Genomic DNA, 20,609 nt, shown 5'->3' on the forward strand with positions numbered 1-20,609 from the left:
GTCCTTAGTTCGGTAACTCTTGATTCGTGATGATCGAGTGCTTGCTTGACGGTCGTGAAGAGCGGCGAAGGAAAGAAAGGCCGAGAGACGACGTTTGCTGCTGGTCCTGTCGCTTCGCGCGATCAACGCCTCGAGATGGGATTCGAGAGAAAGTAGTCACCCAGACTCTTGCGTCCAGGAGCGCTGTGCGGCGAGAACTCAGGAAGGCGTGAGACGAGGTCGTCCCCTTCGACCTTGATCCTGTCGGCGCTGCTTCTGTCGAATTCGGGGTCCGAGAACGACGTCCGGGGTGGCGAAGCGATCGAGCTCGTTCCTGAGGGAGCCCAGAAGTATGAGGCTCTTCGAGTCTGCCTTCCCGGTGCAGCTGTGAACGAGTTGTCCCCCGAAGAAGGCCTCGAAAAGGTCGAGATGGTCGCAGAGCGGCCTCTCGTGATCAAGGTCGGCTGGTCGACTTCCTGGCGAAGAAAGGAACGCATGGGCCGAATTGGGCTTGAGAGACGACGCATCGATGTCGGACTTGGGTGCGAGCTCTTCGTGCGTGGACTGTAGACACGAGGCATCTGGTAGATCTCTTCTTTGACGCGGATGCAGCTCTCGAAGCGAGGCAGGGCTGGCAGCAGCTCACTGCTTCGAGGTGTGCGTTGGTACTCCTCTAAAGCGCTCCAATCGTGAGCCGATCCTCTCCGAGGCACCGCGGTGGCAGTGGAGCTGGATGAGAGAGACCACAGCGAGGTCATCTGCATGATGCTGCTTTGAGCCAGTGAGGTGGGCTTCTCCAGGTCCGGGCAGTAGGCCCAGTAGTGCCCCTTACCCAGCTGACCAGGTTCACGCTCCAGCTTGACGAAGTAGGGCTGCGTCGAAAGATTGTGTCGGATCGTGTTCTGTGTTGGTGACGGAAGAGAGACTGAGCGATCAGCAAAGGCAGCCCAGACAACCTTGACGAGCCGGATAGCGTCGTCATCATACTCACCCTCCAGCCTTTCCCGCTCGATGAGGCGGCATAGAAGAGGAATTTGGCCTCGAGATCTTCGTAGAGCTCTTTGAGAGTGAGCTTACCCTCACGACGCTTTAATATGCATAGCTTGATGAGTTCGGTATAGGGATGAGGAGGGCGCGATGAGGGGCTGCCGCGGTCGAGACGCTCCCAGATCTTTTGAAAGTGCTGTGCTCGGAACCATCGTGAAGCGGTGATGCCGTCGGAGCTGTACAGAGCCTTAGTCAGCGCATCGCGTGGAGTGTGGACGAGTGGCACTGCATGACCATCGGAATGTCCGGATGAAGGTGGCGTCTGCAGCTCTGCAGAGTCATGCGGCTTGAGACCAAAGTGAACGGAAGTGAGCGAGGTATGAGACGCACTGAAGTTGTCGGTTGCGGTTGACGGCGCCGACGATTCGTGTCTGTGATTGTCGAGAGGCAAGACGACAATCGAGCCGCGCGAGCAGCCCGTCGACATGGAGTTGATCAAGTCGCGCGGCTGTGACAAGTACATGATGTGCAAGAAAGAAAGGGATGTGACGACGCCAAAGATTGTGTGACAAAGGGGGAGGTGTTAAATGATGGCTTGCTGCCGAGGGGAGAGAATGTGCAGAAGCAGACAGGTATCGTGTGGGCGTAGAGTGACGAGGCGGCATAGAGGCGCAGCGGCAAACATGCGGCGTGACTTCTTATAGGCTGGAGGCGCAAAAGGAGTGATTGTGACGGCGTTTCCGCTGCGTCATCAAAGCAAGCGATTGCGCCCCACCTTCTGCGGGCGACTGCGTCGCTTTCCATGCGAGGAGGGTTTCCCTCTACAAGACCGCCGGAATCGCCAGACTCAGACCCATCATGGCGTTCTTTGGCTCCTGTGTTCATCAACGGAAGCGCATCCCCACTTGTCCAGAAATGCCATTAGCAGAAAACAAAAGACCAACAATCGAGGTCGACTTCATTCGCTCCTGCAGTGCCAAGAGCTGCGGAAGAGCAAAAGGGGCGACAAGCAAGGCGCAATCTGTTTGTCCCTCTCATTTTGCCTCACAGTTGACGCTTCGAGATCAGGATTGCAAGATTTGCAGGTGGGACAGGTCAAAGCAAGCGCATTGTCCGTGCTGCAGATGTGACGTGTGACGACAAGCGTGAATGCGGGCGGTAGCGAGACTGCCTACGCGTATGTGTGCGCACAGGATAAGCGTGTTGCCGTCTTTCGGTTGCAACTTCGGTAATCTCAGGCTGGCGGATCAACAGCGGTTGAATTCAGAGCTTGGACAAGCTTTCCCACGCTCAGTGGGTGCGACTCGAGAATGTGCATAGCCATAGTTTCTCGTATCGGCAAGCTCATACTCCAGCAGGACGCCTGTCCCCTCCACCGGTGATGTGGCCAACAGCGGCAACGGCAGCAACGACGGTCGCACCTCGGAATGAAGATCAATCTCCATCTCGAAAGAATCAGCTGCCCGTATCTTGCTCCCGGCCTATGGATGGTCTCTCAGGAACTCGGAGTGCACAGCAGACATGAATAGGACCTATTTACGTTGTCAGCAGGCAAATGAGCTGATGTTCCCCATTGTCGGTGGTGTCGGGGAAAGCGCCGCTGTCAAGGCGAGACAAAAGAGAGCTGCGAACGGACGCATCATCTGGTAATTACCAATCAGATACGCAGCTCGCCCTTTGTTGCTGCAAAGATTAAGCTCGATGCACGAAGGGAAGCTGAACCTCGACATCGTCAACGGGTTACTGCGAAGAGCGACTGCACGACCGCTGCTGAGCCTCTTGCATCAGAAACGCCTCGCTGTCCGAAATGAACGTTTGACTCAACCTGCTCTCAACAAGGCCTAAATCGGTCCCAAGGGAGCTTGAACCTACGATGCCGAAGCTGCGCAGGAGTATCTCGAAAGAATGAAAACGCTGGCGACTTCCTGTCAGGCTATCAGTGTATTGATGAGACCGGTCAATTTCGAGGACCGCCCACCTCATAGACACCTCAGCGGTGTGGCTGGACGTGGGCAGCAGGCACCCGCGGTTCCTGGAAGTGGTTTGCGGCTCGCTCGCAACCAGCCGCTCTTCAATCAGCTTTGAGCGCAGATGAAATGCGGTCCGACGACCACATCGAGGTGCTGTTGCGCTTCTGCAGGGTTAGTATGCAATATTGGGCGCCCATTGTCTCCCCACAGTAACGCCTCCCGTCGGAAGAGAACAATGGCCATATCGTTCGAACGTCGTCTTGTTTTCGTCGCTGTACGGGAGTTCCTCGGTAGCTTTTCGCAAATCGGTCGACGTCACAAGCTGGCGGAATTGAGCAAGATTGAAATCGCATGCTTCCGCGGCGAGGTTTCGACCTTTCGAGGGGCAGGCATCAAGGGATGAGCTCCATGCTCTCTCTGCTGGCAACAGCGCCTCACCGTGATCTCTCGGAAGAGGAGTGACACTACACCTGCCAGAGGTGACTGATAGGGAGCATTCTTAGCCGGCCTTTTACGAATAACATCACGGCTTGCTGCAGCTGAGACGTGCGTGCAACAGCTGCGCAGCTTTCTGCTTGTCGACAACCATCGTCCAAGGCCCGTCAAAACAAACCGACACATGCATTCGGACTTGTTCGGGCCCGAGACGAGGCCTGCGCAGAACGTGCTCGCTCTTTGTTTGAGGCGGGAGCCGCACATTTGCGGCGTCAGACCGCAAGTCGCCGCGCTGTCGCGCACAAAGTTAGGCGTCTTCCCGACCGACATTGATACATCCGAAATGAAACGGTCAAGGTGGAATCCTCAACAGTTTCCGTTCCTTGCGCCTCACCCAAGGGTCATTCATTCATCTGCGCCCACCGCTGTCCGGCCTCTTCCTAGCCGACGACTCGGGACGGCCATTGCCGAACTAATCCTTGCGCTTCAACACAACACGTTCGCGGTCGATGCCTGATTGTCATGGAACTCGGACGATCCCACCAGCACCGCAAAAAGGAGCGAGCACACTCTACTCTTCGCCCACACGTCTTGTCCCACATCGATACCTTCATTGTTGATGCAAGCGAGATTACACGCACGACAACCCCGTTCCATCTGAGACCCGTACGGTAGCTCCTGCTCACACTGTACATGTCCGAAAGCGAATCTTCGGTCATGAACGAACAATCTCCCATCCCAATCGCTTGCCCGCCCAGAACGGAACCACCTGCACCTTGCTTGCGTCGGAATCAGGAACGTCACGGAACTCCGGGTGAACATAGACGGCCGGAACGGTTGCCGCGCTCGACCCGCCGCCTGCCCTGCGAAGCTTGATGCTACCTTGCGAGAGTTCTTGCTCGTCGTCATAGCCGTAGAACCTTCGGCCGTTGAGACTGACATAGTTGGCCAGCTGGTCGAGGGCGCCAAAGCCTTCCAGAAGCGTAGCGCAGAGCGGAACGAGGATCGATGAGGTGTACACGCCGGCTGCGCAGCCGCACGAGACGACGCCTGTCGGCTCGAGGTCATCGCCGCCCGACGCCGAGGCTTTTGTTCCCGGTGCGCCGTGCGTCACTGCCGAGGGGTACTTGTTGGCCAACGGGTGCGGGGCCGAATCCGAGCCGAGGAAGAAGCGTGGGTGGCCTGCGCGAAAAGCGAATGGAGAAACAAAATGGGGTCATTCGGGTCAGCTTCGTCCAGTCACTCGGTGTAAGCTTGTCGGTTATAACTCACCTTCGCGGATCACGTCGCGCAAAGCCTGTCGGTCGTCCGGATACTTTGCAACGGGCTTGCAAAAGTTCAACGGCTTTCCTGCCCAGTCATCCACAATCAGCTCGAGGTGATGCGGCGTAATGGTGCAGCCCACCGTCTCGCCACACTCCTTGACAGCCTCCACCGCCTTTCTTGTCGTCGCGTGCTCCAGGACGATCTTGAGCTTCGGAAACCGCTTGTGGATCTTGAACAGGTGGGTCAAGAACTTCTCCTCGGCATTCAGCACGCAGATGCCCGCGTCGGCGTTGGACGGCACCTCACCGTGGAGGTTGAGCACCATATCGTGCTTCTGCATCTCTTCGAAGATGGGGTAGTAGGTCTCGTAGTCCTCGATGCCGCTGTCCGAGTTGGTGGTGACGCCGCGCGGGTAGCTCTTGACGCCGCGGACGCCTTCTTTCGCGGCCTCGGCGATCTCAGCAGGTGTGAGGGCGGAGGAGAGGTAGAGCGTGCCGATGAACTTGGTTTGCGGTGCGAGGTTGCGAAGGGACTGGAGGTAGCCAGCGGCCTGCTGGGCCGAGGTGATGGGAGGCACGAGGTTGGGCATCACATAGGCGAGCGAGATGCCGCCTTCGGCAACGTGCGGTGTGACGAGCTGCGACATGGGCCCCTGTCGCAGGTGCACGTGGAAGTCGGCAGGCGCCGGAACGGTGATCTCTTGTGCTGACATCGTGATGGCCTTCGTCGAGATGTATGCAAGTAGTATCGAGTTGATCGAGTTCGGAAGGTAGGTAAGGATGTCGTCCGCGAGTCAAGAAGAACTGGCGCTCTCTGGCCTTTTTCACCCGCATTTTCCTGCGGTGCTTTTCTCCGCAAAAAACCAACATACGGAAATGCCCGTTCAACATGCCGTCCTCCTCAACACACTTTCGATTATGACAACAAGATAAACAGCTTCCACGGCGTCATCCTCTTCACATCGATATCGAATGATTGATTGCATGTTCTTCAGAGAGCACAAATGGCGAAATGCCGTTCCGTTTGCCGTTCAACCGAGGCGCAACCCGAGCACCAATCCAGCCATGAACGTAGCCCTAGGCTGGAAGTCGGCCATCAAAAAGTTGGTCGTCCTATTCCAGATCCTCTGCAGCGTACTTCCGCTGTACCCACTAACAGCACCTGTCTCTGGTCCAGCAGCGCTTCCGACCAGCTTATCGTACCTCGAATTGATCGCGTTCCAGTTGACGCTGCTCAGACGCTGGGAGTTCATGTACTGGAGCAGGATGTAACAGCCACCGAGGAGAAAGGCGATGAGTTTGAGGCCCTTTTTGATGAAGACGCCTGCGCAGACGCCGCAGATGGTGCCGAACGAGAGGCTGTAGATGTTGACGATGCTTTCGGGCTCTGTGGCGGCGGAGGTCGAGGTGCCGGTGGGAAGAGCGGGGGTGGAGGAGGTGGCGTAGGGACGCGCGGGCTCGCACTGGATCGGACGAGTCGCATTGAGACCGGCGAAGAAGACGAGGGCACCACCACCGAGCATGAGGCCAACGCGGGTAGGGGACGCAGAGGGTGGGCGCGAGGCGGCCACCACGCGCGGTCGGATGGAGTTGGAGGCCGACTCGAAACGCGTGCGTGGATCGATGCGCTTGCCGTAGTACGTGCGGACTTGCTGAGGCATGCGCATGTTGAGACCGATCCGAGCTTCAGCCATCGAGGCGGCCTGATGGAGTGTCGCAGCATGGACAGTCGACAAAGGGGAGCAGAGTACGAAGCGTTAGCGAGATATTCGAGGACACAAGTTATTCGTAGCAACACCATACTTACACGGCACGCTTGCGGCACAGCACGCATCATGGGGAGCGCGTTCATCTTGCTGGTTTGAAGGCGCTAGCAGTAGCTATGGGTGGCTGTTGCTACTAGAAGATGGATGGTGGTAGCAGCTCAACACCGTCTGTCAGCATACGCTCCCCTTTGTGTGCACCAAGCCTCCACATCCGCCGCCTCGGTCAGACGAAAGCAACTAAAAACGGAAACACGCGCCCGGGCCCCGCGGCCGGCCCAGCCCACCGGATCCCCACCCCAAAATGAAAATCTGTCACTCTAAACCACCAACCCGAAGACTTCAATCCACCATTGCTACTCCACCTCTCGATAAAACATACCTCAAACTTCGCCAGCGAGTTGCTGTTCATCTTGCGCGTCCAAGCATACCAAAAAAAGGCCAAAAAGACGACCAAAAAATTCTGCGGGTCACTGCGGGATTCGAACTCGCGACCACCTCTATTTTTTAGAGCCTCTTTTTGAACTCTTCTAGTGTGAAACACACCGGGTATTGCCCGAAAGAGGTATCCTACCACTGGACGAAGCAACCTCACTGTTGCGGCATTGGGAGTGTGGTGTGTAGATATACACTAAATCATGAGACAATGTTTGTTTCAATTAGACTGTGACGCCCGGATCCCTTCGGTCGCAGTGTCTGTCAAAACGCTTTCACCTGATGTCGCTCTCCTGCCATGCGTAGCTGTGTTCAGAGTGATGACAAGCATCTGTCATTGCAGAAGCAGCTCTTGCTCGAGGAAAGTCCGGTGTGCTCAGAGCCGAATGGTGATAGGATGTCAGACGGTTCGATCCCGGTCGATCCGCTCGAGTCTCCCTTGAGTCTCCTGTTTAGCATCCACCTCGTCCTCGTCGAACCCGAGCAGCGACTTGATCTTCAACCTTGCGCGCTCCACCACTCCTTGCCTACTTTCAAACTCCTTGTTCGGCGGCGGCTGTAGCAGCGGCAACCCGAGTCGCGCGCGCACCCTGTTCAGCGGGCCCTCTTCGACATTTCGATCCTGATCGCTGTACACTGCGCCTTTGCCTTTGCGACCGCTGATCTCTGCCCATGGCCCCTCCTGTTCTGCACCACGGAAGCGAAGACGCCCTTCAGCATCGCGCATCGCCTCCTCCGCGTCCTCGTCCCGCTCGATCAGATAGCCATCGCGCAACTCCTTGACCTGCGAATAGTGACCAGAGTACCACCACATCTTGATCTTCTGCCACGGACCCAATGGGTACCCATCCAGAAAGGGCGGTCGGAGCGACTCCAGTAGCTTGAACCGCTTCTGAGGCATCGAGGATCGTTGTAGCACCCCCTGCGCTTCTTCCTCGCGGGCGAGCGTGGCGTCCTCGCCGAGCTGCGAGCGGGTCCACATGATCCCCTGCTGCGACGTGTCTTTGTGCGCTACGAATCGAGCTAGACCGAACTTCTCAATTCGTCGCCGGAGGATGCCGAAGCTCACCTGCGACTCGATCTGCGCAGTGGTGAGGGTTTTGCAGTACGATCGCCAGCCAGCGGTCGTCTGCGGAGAGGGCATGAAACCGAAGCGCTCTTTGAACACCAGCCCTTCGGTGACAGCGAGAACCGTCGTGTGGTCGAGATTGCGTGTCCAGCTGCGCATCGCGCGGCCGTTCTTCGTGCGTCCCTTGAGACTCGTTTCCGTCTTGGTTCGAGGCGGCAGCAGGTCGAGCTCCACCTCGCTCTCCTCCATCACATAGCTCTCGGCGTTCTTCATGAGTCCTGAGGGCGCCCATTTGGGTAAGTTGCCGCGCTTGAGAATGAGACGGGTTGTGCAGAGGACCGGGATGGTGGAGGCGGTATCGAGATCGTCGAGCGTTACGGATGACGTGCTGGCTGAAGAAGAGCTGCTGCGGACGGGCCGGTACTCGATTCGTCGATCGAGAACGTCGACTGACAGAACGTGTGATGCGTTGGGGTTTGGGTAGCGCAGAAAGTAGGCGCGGACGCACGACGACCACGAATGGTCGTAGGACGATTGGTGGACGAAATCCTTCACCATGGTGGATCAGCTCTGCAACGTCGCCATTCGCCCTTTGATGATGCGTCTTGCTCGTACGTTGACACTACGGAGCACCAGTGGCCGGCCAGAGCTTGAGCGGCGTTCCTGTGCGTCCCCGTTGAGATCCAGAGATGATGAGCAGCAAGGTTGGTGGGGAAGCGAATGCGCAGCAAATAGGTTGGTCTTTGCGTTTCACGAAAAAGTGCAAAATGTGACAGACACAGATTCCAGCTTGACGCGCTTCCGCGGCTTTCTCACCGTCAAGACATTGGTCATACGCTCAATTGCGGCGTCACATACCAGTCCTCCTTTCAAGTTCGCCGGACATGCTTGTACCAAGAGGTGATCAGAACTGGACGAGAATGGTATTGCAGATAGTGTACATAGATGAGAACAGTGCGCGGGAACGGATGGAAGACAGAGGGGAGGGCTCTGCATCAAAGCAGGGCGCGAGTTTTTAAGGTGGAAGCGCCAGGAGAGCTGAGGAGATGAAGATGCAGCTGGACGAGCAGAGCGAGTACCCGAGTAAGCAGCACAACAGCCTGTCACCACAGATAGCTGCAAATGCTTGGTCGATTGAGGTCTTTGAGAGAGCGGATGCTTGCTCCAGCGGAAGGCGCGGCTGACTGCGTCGCTGCTCGTGCGAAGTCGAAGCTGATCAGGCGCCTTGCTGCCTGAACATGTGAGACTGACGATATTCTGATCGAGGATAATGTCTTTGAGATGTTCGAGATGGCTTTCGGAAGCGTTTGTACAAGGTGAATGTTCGCAGCGTGCAAGACAGGTCGATTCGTCCGATCATCGTGTCTTGACATTCTCCAACGCCTCTAGAGAAGTGACGCTGTTTCCGCGTACCACGACTGTTCCGCAGCGATCGCCATCTTGCCACGTGTTCATGTTGTTGGGCTCGGGGTGCACCTGCTCGATAGCGTCATCGACGACGAGGTTGAGGAACATGTCGAATCCGCGAAGGGTGCCTTGGATCTTGCGACCACCCTGGATATTGACAGCGATGCGCTTGTCGAGGAAGCGCTTGAGCTCTGGCTGCGATACTTTCGCCATCGTGAGGTTGTGTTGAAGACCTCAGTCGATGTGGACGGCAGAATGTGAGATGGTGGATCGAAGCATGTTCAGTGAGAAGCCTGAGGCGCGAGGAAGAATCTCAGGGTTCAGATCCGCAGATCTCGGCCCCGATGAATTTTCTTAAATGTGTCGAGCGTCTTGCTAACATTCCATAGCGAATTTCCGGACAGTGTACGATGACGAGCAGAGATGCCGGCGGCTTGCCGCTCGTGCCTATTTTGGACCTCGCTTGCACGCCTTCATGACCGGCGTCTTCTTGAGGAACCCTTTCGTGATCATCATCTCTGGCATTGATGTTCGGCGTCCTTATTGACGTCGGTCATACCTCGGGATCGGAGACACCGTACACCATCGTTTGATGTGTCTGAAACTTGCTAGTCGGTGGTACGTGCAGACCATGCGGTGAGAAATTGGCCATCAGCCTCTTTCCCGCGCGCCATGCGGCTATGGCTTTTGAGACTCAGACGCTTGCAACCACGCGATCAGCGACGTGCTTGGCAAGAGAGCCATATGGTTGCTGTGCGCAGTAGGCTTCTTTGCAGGACCTGCGATATCAGAGCACACGAAGCTCAGGAAGACATGCAAGCTGACCATGTGCGGGGGACAATCGCATGGCCGGGGGGCTGTGCTGCTGGCGGCTGCAATTTACCCGACATCTTATCTCAGTCTCGAACCCTGCGTGACGGCGCGGGCCAGAACGAATTCGCCGCCGGTCAATCCGCATGGACTTCGGCAGGCACTTTTCGCAGCCTACGAGGCAATCACCGCAAACGGCTTCGTTGTGCGCCCTCTCATGCTTCTCCAAGGCATCGGCATCTTGGAGCGCGGTACCACTGCTGCTCTCAGGCGGGAAAGTCGAGTGAATCCCTGCCACTGTCAGGCAGGAAACCGCCCTGAGCGGGACTCAAGAAAGTATATGTACGCAGACTCTCTCAGCTGCAAGAAGTCGTTTCAGCCTCAACGCCCTACCACCTAAGATTATGTCCCCTACGCCTTCGCAACACCAGCCAGAGACCACGCAAGTGGACCTCGCCTCCCGAGTCGATATCGAGGCAGAGCCGCTGCTCCAGCCCGAGACCAAGGAGCATGACGTCTCCGCATCCGCCAAGGGCGCTTTGAACGAGGACCACCTCGAGCTTCGTGTCGGTCAGGAAGAAGAGCGCCGCCGCAGCAGTCGGACCGCCCGCATTCTTTCGCGCGGACTGAGGGGCATCGCTCTTTTCCTCGTTGCTTTCTTGGCCGCCAATGGCTTCTGGGCGCTCCTTCGTCCCGAGCTGTATGGCCACAACGGTCTGATCTCGATGAACGGCAAACACCACGATCACCACAAGCACCACAAGTATCATCACCATCACCATCACGACAAGCCTGGTCACCCTCCTCACGGGCCTCCTGGTCGCGGACCCGAACACCCACCTCCTCCGCCTCCCCACGGTCCTCCCGGCCACGATCACCCTCACCCTCCTCCACCTCCTCCTGGTCCTCCTGGACACGACCACCCTCACCCTCCTCCGTCGCCTCCTCACAAGCCAGGTCATGGACCGGGGGGAGACCGCCCTGGACCTCCCCCGCCGCCTCCTCACGGACCTCCTGGCCACGGCCCTCCTCACCCACCGCCGCCTCCGCCCAGGGTGCAGGCTTGCTTTGACCTGGTGCCGGGAAAGTCACTCAGCATTAAATCACCGCTGCACTGGGCGGGGCAGGCGGTCGAGGTTGCGCCTGGTCTGGCCGGATCGAGCGTGACCTTTGTCTGGGACGGCAAGGTGGGCCCTCCCTCTCCGCCTCGGCGCGGTCCCCACCCAGGACCTCCCCACCCTCCTCACCCGAGTGACCAAACCGAGGCTCAGCAGAACGAGAAGCCCAGGAAGAAGCTCGGCGATGTGGTTTTCGAGATCGAGGTGCCTGCCGAAGACCAGTGGAAGACCGCCGGCATTTCCGCTAAGGAGCTGAGGCTCTGCTCGGTGCGAGGCCCCGCGGTTGGCGTCGACATCTTCAACGCTACCGGCATTCCTCCCCGCCACGCTCGTGTTGATCCTGCTTTCAACCAGGTCGCTCCCGGCTTCAACACCACCATCTACCTCCCCAGCCACTATGCTCGCTCCCCCGTGCGCATCGGCCATCCTTGAAGTATATCTCCCCGCACTTAACTTGTCAGGTCAATGAGACTACTTCTCTGTTCTTCCTCTGAATGGTCTTTGAAAGGTCTCTTAATGATCCTCGACCGGTCTGACAAGCGATCTCATGCTGGTTTTCGTGACAAGTGAAGCATTCATGCTGCGCAAGTGAGCTGGTCAGCGAGATGTCAAACCTTGTCGTCGACTGTCGCTTTGGGATGACTTTTTGTTCGGATTGTTAGACCTTGATCCCGCACGGTGCAGCAAGCTTGGATTGGAAGAAAGGGACGCGTCCTAACGCGTAAAGTGTGGCGAGCAAAGCGTGTTCCAAGCGAAAAAGTCACGAACGCTCAAGTCAATTTACGCGAAACATACTCCTCGTTGCACAGAGCACTTCATAACAGGGCAGGAGGAGGTGCGGGGATCATGCAAACCACATCGAACGCTCCTTTCTACATTCACACCCACCATCCTTGCGGCCAACATACCATTCGATCAGACAGCGTTCATATCTAGACACCATCCATATCAGCATCTACACAAACATACACTCAAGCATACCATCAGATCCTGTCAGCAACGTTTCGGAACATCATCACAGATCAACAATCATCTCTCGCTATCCATCCCCACATCAAAGCATCCTTGAAAGGCCACTTCATATTCGTCAAATAGCACTTTTACAATGTCGGCGCCAGCTATGGACCGAAGCGAGTCGGCACCAGTGTGTGCCGCCGCTTCGTCCTCCGCGACGCCCCTCCAGCCCCGCAGGGCCGTGATGCTCAAAGGCCCCTCGCTCACTTCCAAAACCTTCTTTGTGCCTCTGCCCGATACCCTGGATCAACTCGTAGCAAAGGCCGTCCAGCTCTTCCCCATCCCACCGGGCAAGGTACCCCACATCACCCTCGGAGCAGATGAGAGGGCCATCATCCTCGACGAGTCGTACGAGTTCATCCGCGACCGCGAGCTCCTCAACTTCCGCTGGTCTGCAGAGACGCCGCGTCGCAACCTCGCCAACCGTGTTCGATGGAACCAGCCTTCTTCCGCTACCGCACCGCTCAATCTCACAGCATCACCGCAGAGCACTGCTACAACCTCTGAAGAGATTCCCGTGACAGCAGCGGTAGCCAAGGCCTCGGACTCCCTCAAGGCGCAGACGCAGGGTTCCCCTACGTCACAGAGCGACATTGCTTCCAAGACGCGTGCCAACACCATCGCCAACCGCGATCCAAACACTCAGCTGAGCGAAGGCGCCGCTGCTAGGAAGGCACACGCAAAGCGAGTCCTGGCGGAACAGCAGCGCAAGCAGGAGGAGGAACACGAGGCAGATGCTCTCGGAGCTGCGCCTATCGTTCCGGATCTCGATCAAGAGGCAGCTCTCGAAGCTGACCCGGAGGCGGCTGCACAGGCTGTCCTCGAGTTGGCGGCCACGTCGGTAGCGCCAGACGCTGTCGAAGAGGCCATCGTTACCGCACCGACTGGGGAGGATGCAGCAGCAGTAACGCAAGACATGGACATCACCCTGGAGCAAGGCACTGGAGAGGAGATGCCGGATGTCGCCGCTCCCGAGATCACCCTCGCCCCGGTGCCAGCAACCATCACCATCAACTCGCCCCCACGCAAGAAGCACGTCGACAACGGCGGCCTCGATACCCCTCCTTCCAGTGGCAGTCGCTCTAACTCTCCCTTCCACAGCTCCGATCTGTCCCTTGGCAGCAACCACGCCCTTGACCATCGCATGCGCGTCGAGGCGGACGATGAGCCTTCCAGCTCGCCCATGTCCTCCCCAACGCGCGATGTCTCTTCGCGCTACAGAAATGCTTTGCCTGCCATGCCTCTGCGCGAGCTTGGCAAAATGGCCGCAGTGAACTCCATGGCATCCGAGCAACAGGCCGACGCTTCGGCTCCAGTAGTCGACAACGGAGTTGCTTCTGAGCCGATCAACAGTTCGTTCAGCGAGCCGATCGACGACGCGACGCCAGCAGAGGAAGAAATCGCAGTCAACTCCTCAGAGCCAGCACCAACCTCGCAAGACCTTCCCAGCAGCACCACCACCGCGATCACCAAACCCTCTACCCCAGCTACCGACCTCGAACTCAACCGAATCTACAGCTTCCTCTCGAACCTCGTCGCGCAGCTCCTCTCGCACAAGTCCAACTTTGCCTTCCAACGACCCGCCAGCGTCGAATTCGAGCAGTTCTCCACACGCACCTCTCGCGTCGTCGACCTGTTCACCATTCGGGACAGTCTCGCCACCCGTCGCTACGGTAGTGCGCACCTCGAAGGTCGCATCGCGGCCAACGCCGTCGTCACCGACTTCGAAGACGATCTCAATCTCCTCTATACCAACGCGCGGCGGTTCTACGGTATCCGTTCCACGCAAGCCGAGTGCGTCGAGCATCTGGAAAAGTTCAGCCGCAGTTTCTTGAACGAGTGGAAGCGGATGAAGAGTCCCGGATCGAGGGTGGAGAAGCAACCTTTCCTATCCTCGTCGCCGTTCGCGTCCTTTGGATCGGGGAAGAAGACGATGGGAAACATTTCGAACACGGTCGGGTTGATGAGGCGGGCGGACTTTGGGTTCAAGCGCAATGCGTCGTATGAAGCCACCCTCACGGCTGGGAAGCGACCAGCACCGCCGACGCGGACGACGAGCGAGGCGTTCGAGCGCGCACTGAGAGCGGCAACGTCGACCCCGCAGAGCGAGCGCGTCAAGCCTCGACAGGAAGTCGTCGCCCCCTTCGCCACCCGCTCAGTCATCGAGACCGCCTTCATGGCTCGTCCGGCTCCGTCGCCACAGGTCGAGATCTCGCCAAGTCCCGCCGTACGAACGCCTTCTGCAGTTGGAGGCAAGAGGAAGCGCATCGATCTCGCCCAAGAGTCCGATTCGCGATCGTCAACCGTGTCCCCACCACCCTCGCCCTCGCCCACCAAGCGACCCGTGGTGCAGCTCAAACCGTCCAAGTCGGCCAACCGACGGATGAACAAGAAGAAGCGCGCCGCTGCTGCTGCTGCTGCCGCAGCCGCAGCCGCCGTTGCCGCCGCAGCTGAGGTCACTGTCGAGGTGCCTCAGACTAAGCGCGTCCGAAGCAGGCGATCGCACGGCGACGCAGTGGAGGAGAAGCAGGTGGCGGAGCTGGTCGAGATGCCGGTGGAGCCGCCGGCGAAGCGAACGCGTGCGGCGAGGAGCGCTTCTCTCACGGTCAGCGTGGACATCGGAGGCTCGCCGAGAACGTTGCGCTCCAGCAGGGTGGAGGATTGTCAGGAGAGCAGCACGCCAACGAGGAGTCTGAAGAAGGGCAAGTCGGCGTCGAAGGTCGGCGCGGAGCTCAGCAGCCCGGTGCAGACGGCGGAGGTGACCATGGAGGAGGACGGATTTGAGGTCACGGGTAGCAGAAGACGCTCTTCTCGCCAGAGAAAGCCTGTCAACCTCGACTAGATCAGACAAATTGCACACGGAACACCAGAAAGACCAGAGAGAAAGTGTGACATTTTGTGAAAAAAATCTATCGTGACGATTGCGTCTAGTGAACAAACTGAACATCGAGTCGCTTGGAGCCCTCCTCCTTGGTGGTGAGCTTGTACTGCAACTGTTCGTCGGCGGACATGCTCTCCCAGATGCGTTTCTTCTGGTTGTTCCTCCAGATGTAGTATCCTTTGACCGCCCAAGAAAGGACGATGCCGAGTGCGGCGAGGGAGATGAGGGCCAGATTGCCCTTGGCGTAGTACGGCTTGTCTTCGTTGGTGTAGATCCTGGTCGCCAGAATGGAGCCCACTTGAACCGACATGTTGTACAGACACAGCGAGACGGCGCGGTTGCGCACCGAGTTGGAGTTCTGCGACACCCAACCGATCAGGAACGGATGACAGTAGGGTACGGACGTGAGACAGGTGATGAGCGCGTAGCGGATCCAGTTGTAGTGCGTCGTCGAGGAGTGTTTGAGCAGGTAGAGCGGGATGAGGAACGAGATGTTCCACACGTTGGAGAGCGACGCAAGGAAACCACGTTCGTTGAGCCGGGCCGAAAGCCACGTGTACCAGACGGTGTTGAAAGCGAAGAAGAACTGCGACGGAATGGCCAGCAAATTCGACTTGAGAGTGCTGAATCCGAGCTGCTTGAGGATGAGCGAGAGGTACGTGGTTGGCGGCGCATAAGGCTGGAAGACCACAACTGTACGACATGTCAAACAGTGCAAATGCGGGGAAAAAAATTGTCAGTCATCGGGAAACACCGAAGGAGAAACGCATGGTGATACTTACGACCAAGCAGATAGACGGGCCAGAGATCCTTCTCGCCGAGGGCCCTCCAGAGTGCGCGGGGCGTAAGACCCTCTCTGTTGTTCATGTCACCCTTGGAGGGGTCGTCACGGAGAACGCGGTTGACGAGAATCTTTTCTTCGCGCTCAGTGAACCATCCGTTCTTGCCGCGCAAAATACCTTTCGTGTTGGTAGGACTGGGCGAGAGCAGGAAGAAAGAGATGATGCCGATGATGCCTGTGATGAGGCCCTCGAAGCCGAAGAGGTACCTCCAGCCCGCGAGACCATTCAGACCGCGCAACTGAAGAATTGCGGCTGCCAAAAGCGATCCTACGATCTGACTGAGACCAAGTACGGTGTAAAACCAGCTCAGTCTCGTGTTCAGCTCTTTGCTTGTATACCAATATGACAGGTAGAGGATCTGGTCAGGTAAGAAGCCTCCCTGAGCAAGCCCTTGCAAGCAACGACAGATGAAGAAGCCAGCTTTGTTGGTGAGAGCGGCTTGCGAAGCAGAAATGACGGACCAGGAAACGATCTGGACGGGCACCCAAATATCTGCTCCGAGCTTCTTGGAAATGAGACCCGAGGGCAGCTCTGCACTCAAGAACGAGGCGAGGAAGACAATGTTACCGTTGTTAAAGTCGTTCTGGTTCATGCCGATGTCGGTGAGGAAGTTGTCGGCGAGGGCGCGGTTGATGTTCTTGCGGATGAGATCGAGCGACATGAACATGACCCAACTCCAAGCGAGGATGCGGTAGTCGATCTTGCGCACCAGCTTGGCCTCCTCTTCGGACGTCCATTCGAACGAGGGGTCGAATCGATGACGGTTTTCGTACTTGGTCGTCTCGTAAAGTTGGCGCCAGTGGTCGGCGACTTTCTCGTCTTGGAAGACGTGAGTGCGGCTGAGGGGCGCATTGACGTCGTCGATGAGCGACTCGGCATTGCTGTGGCTCGTCGGTGACCAGGTGAGATCGTCGTTAGACTTCTTGTCTTCATCGGCGAGGCTTGAGGAGGTCGAGTCGTGACGAGGCTGGTCGGTGGCGATGTCGACAGCTGCAGCGGGGGCGCTGATGCTGACGGGAGGAGCGTCTTTCGCAAGACGGGGAAGAGCACTCATTGCCGTGTTTGGTGGCCTGAAGGCGGCTGGCAGTGCAAGAGAAAAGTAGAGGGGGGACACGAACGACTTCGAGGGGGACGGGAGGACAAAGACCTTTCATCATGCTTTATAGACTTTAGCAGGTCAAGAAGAAATCAGAACATCTGAAGCGAACCGACAATGGCGCCAAAGGAACGGCAATCTTCCGTGCATATGAGCTAGTGTTCGCTAGCGGGCTGTCCATGTGGCGAGCGGCTTCGATGAGCCAGGCTTAGTGGCAAAGCTGACAGATGTACTGAAGCTGCCCTGAGCTGAACCACCTTGCTTGATAGCGCCAAGCGCTATCAGTGAGCACGGACTGGTCTGCCATTGCGAATCGAACCCTCAGCGGAGAAGCAAGTTCACTGTCGCCATTCACGGCCTCAGGCACGATCGGAACGGGTCTCGCAGAAGCGCTGCTTTTTTTCATGGCGGCGTGGTCGGCGCGAGATTCCAACTTGACCGGGATGATCGTTGAAAGGTCGGCGCGAGATTCAGACTTGACCGGGATGGTAGGCTTGGACACTAGAGTTGCGTGATGATTTCAGAGGGCGCCTGGGCGGAACGAAGTCGACGAAAGATAGGCCCCTGCCCCGCACGGCTTTAGCCTAGTAGCGCAACGCTATGCTCTTGAGCGGGAGGCCGAACGGATCATCAGAACAGGTTTACCCGATACTCGAGTGAAATCAATGCCAAGCCGAAGAGCAAGAGCCAGTAACCTTCTCGGTATTGCGGAGAGAGGAGAAAGGCCTTCTCGGCGCGAAAACTGCTGTGCAGATAAGACGTGATGGGGTTCTGGAACCGACCGTGCCCTGAAGCGGGAAAGAGATGCTCACATGCAGACAAAAGAACACATCCATTCGTGGAGACGCACAACCCAAGAAAAGGTGCCATGCTTGGCAGGTGTTTGCAAGAGCGGAGACGACGTGCGGCAACTGATACGGACAGCCGCCAAGGCGAGGATTCGCTATTTGACGTGCAGAGGCCTCGGTCTGACGTGCACCGGTCAAATTCGCACGCTCGAGCTCAAATCGCGAAGCGACAGCTCGGATGTCGTGATTTTGGCTCGGCGTCCACCACGCACCATTCTCATGGATTTTCGATGGCGAAGAGCCACTGACCTGTCTCATGGCAAGTTCGCCGACAATTCATGCCTTCTCACATCGCAGTGGAACGGCTATGTATACAGATCGGGTTGCATCGGTCACATCTCATGCTCTCAAGCAGAACGGATCGGCTCAACTTTGTCTGCCTCCAATCACACTGGCACGCGGCTACAACAGATACTTGTCGGCCGTGTATTGCAATGCATCCATTTCGATTGCTAGAGAACCAGCGTCCCGTACATGTGACAAAGCGATCCCTTGATGAGAAGCATAGCGAGGCGACGGGAGAATGTGTGAGAATGGTCCTGTTCCTGCGCCTTGGAGGTCCGTAAAGGGTAGGCGCGAGAACACGAGAAGACCTTGTCGTTTGCATTGAAAGTGCGGATCTGGTTCGTCGAGATAGAGGAATTAGAGGTGAATGGTATGCCCCTTGTTCCCACAATACGAGAACGTAATGAGTTGAAGAGAAGAAGAAGGGTGTAACCAGCTTGTGCCGCCATCATATCTTTTTCTTCCTGCACGCTGCCTGGCAAAAAATCTCAAATCCGAGACCCGCTTTCTCCTCAGATTGCACACGTGACGTTCCACAGCGCAGAGTCAAATTGCGCACAGGGCGATCACGCCGCTAGACCTGCATCCAAAAGTGCAACACGCTTTCCTCCCTTCCAACCCGCACGTTCATCATTTCCAGCACATCCATCCCTGTGCGCATCCACTCAACAACTGCTTGCAACCATGTCGAGCGCCGCTCCACCAGTAACGGCGCCCATCTCGGGTCCGCAATCAGCTCCCGTCGGTCAGCCGCCCGCGCCCTCCGCATCCTTGGTCGCGAAGTACCGAGGCGCGACCGTCGAGGATCTTCAAGTGCCTCCTGCCATCTCGGTGCCTCGCTCTACTCCCATCTCGTCCGCTCTGCGCGTCGCTCTCGACCATGACTACTCGCAACTGCCTCTCGTCAGCGAGAAGAACCGAAAGCTGCTCGGCTACGTCCAGAAGGATCGTCTCGAGGAGCAGCTCAAAAGCGGTAACGGCGACAAGTCGGTCGCTTCGATCATGACCAAGTTCTCGAGCGGTGCATCTCCTTCTTCGTCCTCTGCCGCCGCTGCCGCCACCTACACCGTCATCACCCCCGACACGGGTCTCGCAGAGCTCGAGGTGTTCCTCCAGTCGCACCCCTTCGCCTTCATCACCGACCCCGGCCGGGCGTTTGTCCTCGGCGTGGCCACGCAGGAGGATCTCACCAAGTACGTCTCCAGGCGAGGACTAGACGGCACTCGATCCGGCGCCGCAACACCTACTCAGACCAGCACCACCATTCCCGCCGTTGCTGGGGACGCCGACGAACCCATGCCCTCCACCTCTGCGGCCGCTCCTGCCGGCTCGTCAACACAAGCACCCGCCCTCTCCCGCCGCGAAGAGGAGGAAGCGAGAAAAGATCGCACGCTCGCCGAGTTCATGCAGCTGCTCGACGGCTATACACCCCTGATACCCGACCAGGTCACCGACTTCTACCTCGAAAAGGTCGGTTTCGAATGCCACGATGTGCGCCTCAAACGATTGTTGTCCCTGGCGGCGGAGAAGTTTGTGAGCGACATTGCGGCGGATGCATTCCAGTACGCGAGGATCAGGACGAATGCGGGGCCTGGTGGGCGTCCGCGTGGGCAGGTTGGTGCGGGCGGTGCTGCCGGTACTGGTGCAGGTGGTGCCGGTGCAGCGGGGGCACTGCCTGCGAACGTCAGGGATAGGTCAAGGACGGTTCTCACCATGGACGATCTGAGTGCGGCGCTCGGAGAGTACGGTATCAATGCTCGCCGCGCTGAGTACTTCCGCTAATCTCATCGTAATATGAACATTTCCAACCGTCAAGTATGCGCAGGCTGAAAGTCAGGGTCGCAGTACTGAACGCCTCTCTACGGAGTTTCCACTTTCATGTTGTGTCCTGTGAGGTTCACACGATCCTTGGCCAAGGGCTTGTTTCTTCTGCCCGGGAAAAGGTCCAGATGCTCGCGTTCCAGCACAACGGGCAGCTCGTCGATCGGCAAGTGAAGAGCGCGCATTGGACAACTCCCTCGCGTCTCGACCGTGTTGAACAAGTGCGCGTTTGGCAATGTGAGCTGTCCCTTTGCGGAGAATCGCACTTTCGGTACCTCTTCTGGTCAGGGCAAGTTGCGTCTTTCCAGCAGGAACGACACGGAACAGAATATATGAGGGAGCGCAGAGTGCTGCGGCCTCGATGCGCTGAATCGGGTGCATTACCTACGTCAAGTCCTGCTGGCTGTGCAGCAGCGGGCTGCTGCGCGACTCCTCCCTGTTCACCGATATCTGCTTCGTGAACCGTGGCGTCATGTGGGGCGTCTCACAAAGCGGGGTCTAGACAGTCCTGGGTGTTTTGTGCGGTATCAAGGTGCGGTCCCGCCTCTGCCTGATGTTCGGCGATGTCTCTGTCCGCTTCAACG

General features: G+C 57.6%; 9 protein-coding genes and 1 non-coding gene across 10 annotated transcripts; 3 read left to right on the forward strand and 7 right to left on the reverse strand.

Moving 5' to 3' along the window:
* Window positions 1-122: 122 nt before the first annotated feature.
* PSEUBRA_002579 (Transcription factor, fork head) lies at window positions 123-1,489 on the reverse strand (the record flags this gene model as incomplete). Its single annotated transcript, XM_059464980.1, has 2 exons — window positions 123-881; window positions 971-1,489. The coding sequence occupies 2 exons, from the start codon at window positions 1,487-1,489 to the stop codon at window positions 123-125; spliced, it is 1,278 nt and encodes a 425-aa protein (XP_059320688.1).
* A 2,597-nt stretch (window positions 1,490-4,086) lies between these two features.
* Window positions 4,087-5,349, reverse strand: PSEUBRA_002580 (Amidohydrolase 2; the record flags this gene model as incomplete). Its single annotated transcript, XM_016437012.1, has 2 exons — window positions 4,087-4,553; window positions 4,644-5,349. 2 exons carry the CDS (start codon window positions 5,347-5,349, stop codon window positions 4,087-4,089), a joined length of 1,173 nt encoding a protein of 390 aa, XP_016292492.1.
* A 318-nt stretch (window positions 5,350-5,667) lies between these two features.
* On the reverse strand, window positions 5,668-6,488 carry PSEUBRA_002581 (FUN14; the record flags this gene model as incomplete). Its single annotated transcript, XM_016437014.1, has 2 exons — window positions 5,668-6,339; window positions 6,444-6,488. The coding sequence occupies 2 exons, from the start codon at window positions 6,486-6,488 to the stop codon at window positions 5,668-5,670; spliced, it is 717 nt and encodes a 238-aa protein (XP_016292493.1).
* Window positions 6,489-6,866: 378 nt separating this feature from the next.
* On the reverse strand, window positions 6,867-6,990 carry PSEUBRA_006464. The gene is made up of 2 exons: window positions 6,955-6,990; window positions 6,867-6,902 (listed from the first exon to the last, which is right to left on the reverse strand). It is a non-coding gene; the product is annotated as a tRNA-Pro (tRNA).
* A 244-nt stretch (window positions 6,991-7,234) lies between these two features.
* Window positions 7,235-8,461, reverse strand: PSEUBRA_002582 (PRELI/MSF1; the record flags this gene model as incomplete). The annotated part of the gene is made up of 1 exon (XM_016437006.2): window positions 7,235-8,461. The coding sequence occupies one exon, from the start codon at window positions 8,459-8,461 to the stop codon at window positions 7,235-7,237; it is 1,227 nt and encodes a 408-aa protein (XP_016292494.2).
* Window positions 8,462-9,259: 798 nt separating this feature from the next.
* On the reverse strand, window positions 9,260-9,523 carry PSEUBRA_002583 (Ribonucleoprotein LSM domain protein; the record flags this gene model as incomplete). The annotated part of the gene is made up of 1 exon (XM_059464981.1): window positions 9,260-9,523. The coding sequence occupies one exon, from the start codon at window positions 9,521-9,523 to the stop codon at window positions 9,260-9,262; it is 264 nt and encodes an 87-aa protein (XP_059321288.1).
* A 1,001-nt stretch (window positions 9,524-10,524) lies between these two features.
* Window positions 10,525-11,670, forward strand: PSEUBRA_002584 (uncharacterized protein; the record flags this gene model as incomplete). Its single annotated transcript, XM_059464982.1, has 1 exon — window positions 10,525-11,670. One exon carries the CDS (start codon window positions 10,525-10,527, stop codon window positions 11,668-11,670), a length of 1,146 nt encoding a protein of 381 aa, XP_059321289.1.
* Window positions 11,671-12,343: 673 nt separating this feature from the next.
* PSEUBRA_002585 (Bromodomain protein) lies at window positions 12,344-15,094 on the forward strand (the record flags this gene model as incomplete). Its single annotated transcript, XM_016436988.1, has 1 exon — window positions 12,344-15,094. The coding sequence occupies one exon, from the start codon at window positions 12,344-12,346 to the stop codon at window positions 15,092-15,094; it is 2,751 nt and encodes a 916-aa protein (XP_016292495.1).
* Window positions 15,095-15,179: 85 nt separating this feature from the next.
* On the reverse strand, window positions 15,180-17,029 carry PSEUBRA_002586 (Major facilitator superfamily; the record flags this gene model as incomplete). Its single annotated transcript, XM_016437004.1, has 2 exons — window positions 15,180-15,826; window positions 15,916-17,029. The coding sequence occupies 2 exons, from the start codon at window positions 17,027-17,029 to the stop codon at window positions 15,180-15,182; spliced, it is 1,761 nt and encodes a 586-aa protein (XP_016292496.1).
* A 1,859-nt stretch (window positions 17,030-18,888) lies between these two features.
* PSEUBRA_002587 (Transcription initiation factor TFIID, 23-30kDa subunit) lies at window positions 18,889-19,986 on the forward strand (the record flags this gene model as incomplete). Its single annotated transcript, XM_016436989.1, has 1 exon — window positions 18,889-19,986. One exon carries the CDS (start codon window positions 18,889-18,891, stop codon window positions 19,984-19,986), a length of 1,098 nt encoding a protein of 365 aa, XP_016292497.1.
* Between the last annotated feature and the right edge of the window lie 623 nt (window positions 19,987-20,609).

Source organism: Kalmanozyma brasiliensis (genome assembly GCF_000497045.1).
Source record: "Kalmanozyma brasiliensis GHG001 unplaced genomic scaffold PSEUBRA_SCAF2, whole genome shotgun sequence".
NCBI classification, from domain to species: Eukaryota; Fungi; Basidiomycota; class Ustilaginomycetes; order Ustilaginales; genus Kalmanozyma; species Kalmanozyma brasiliensis.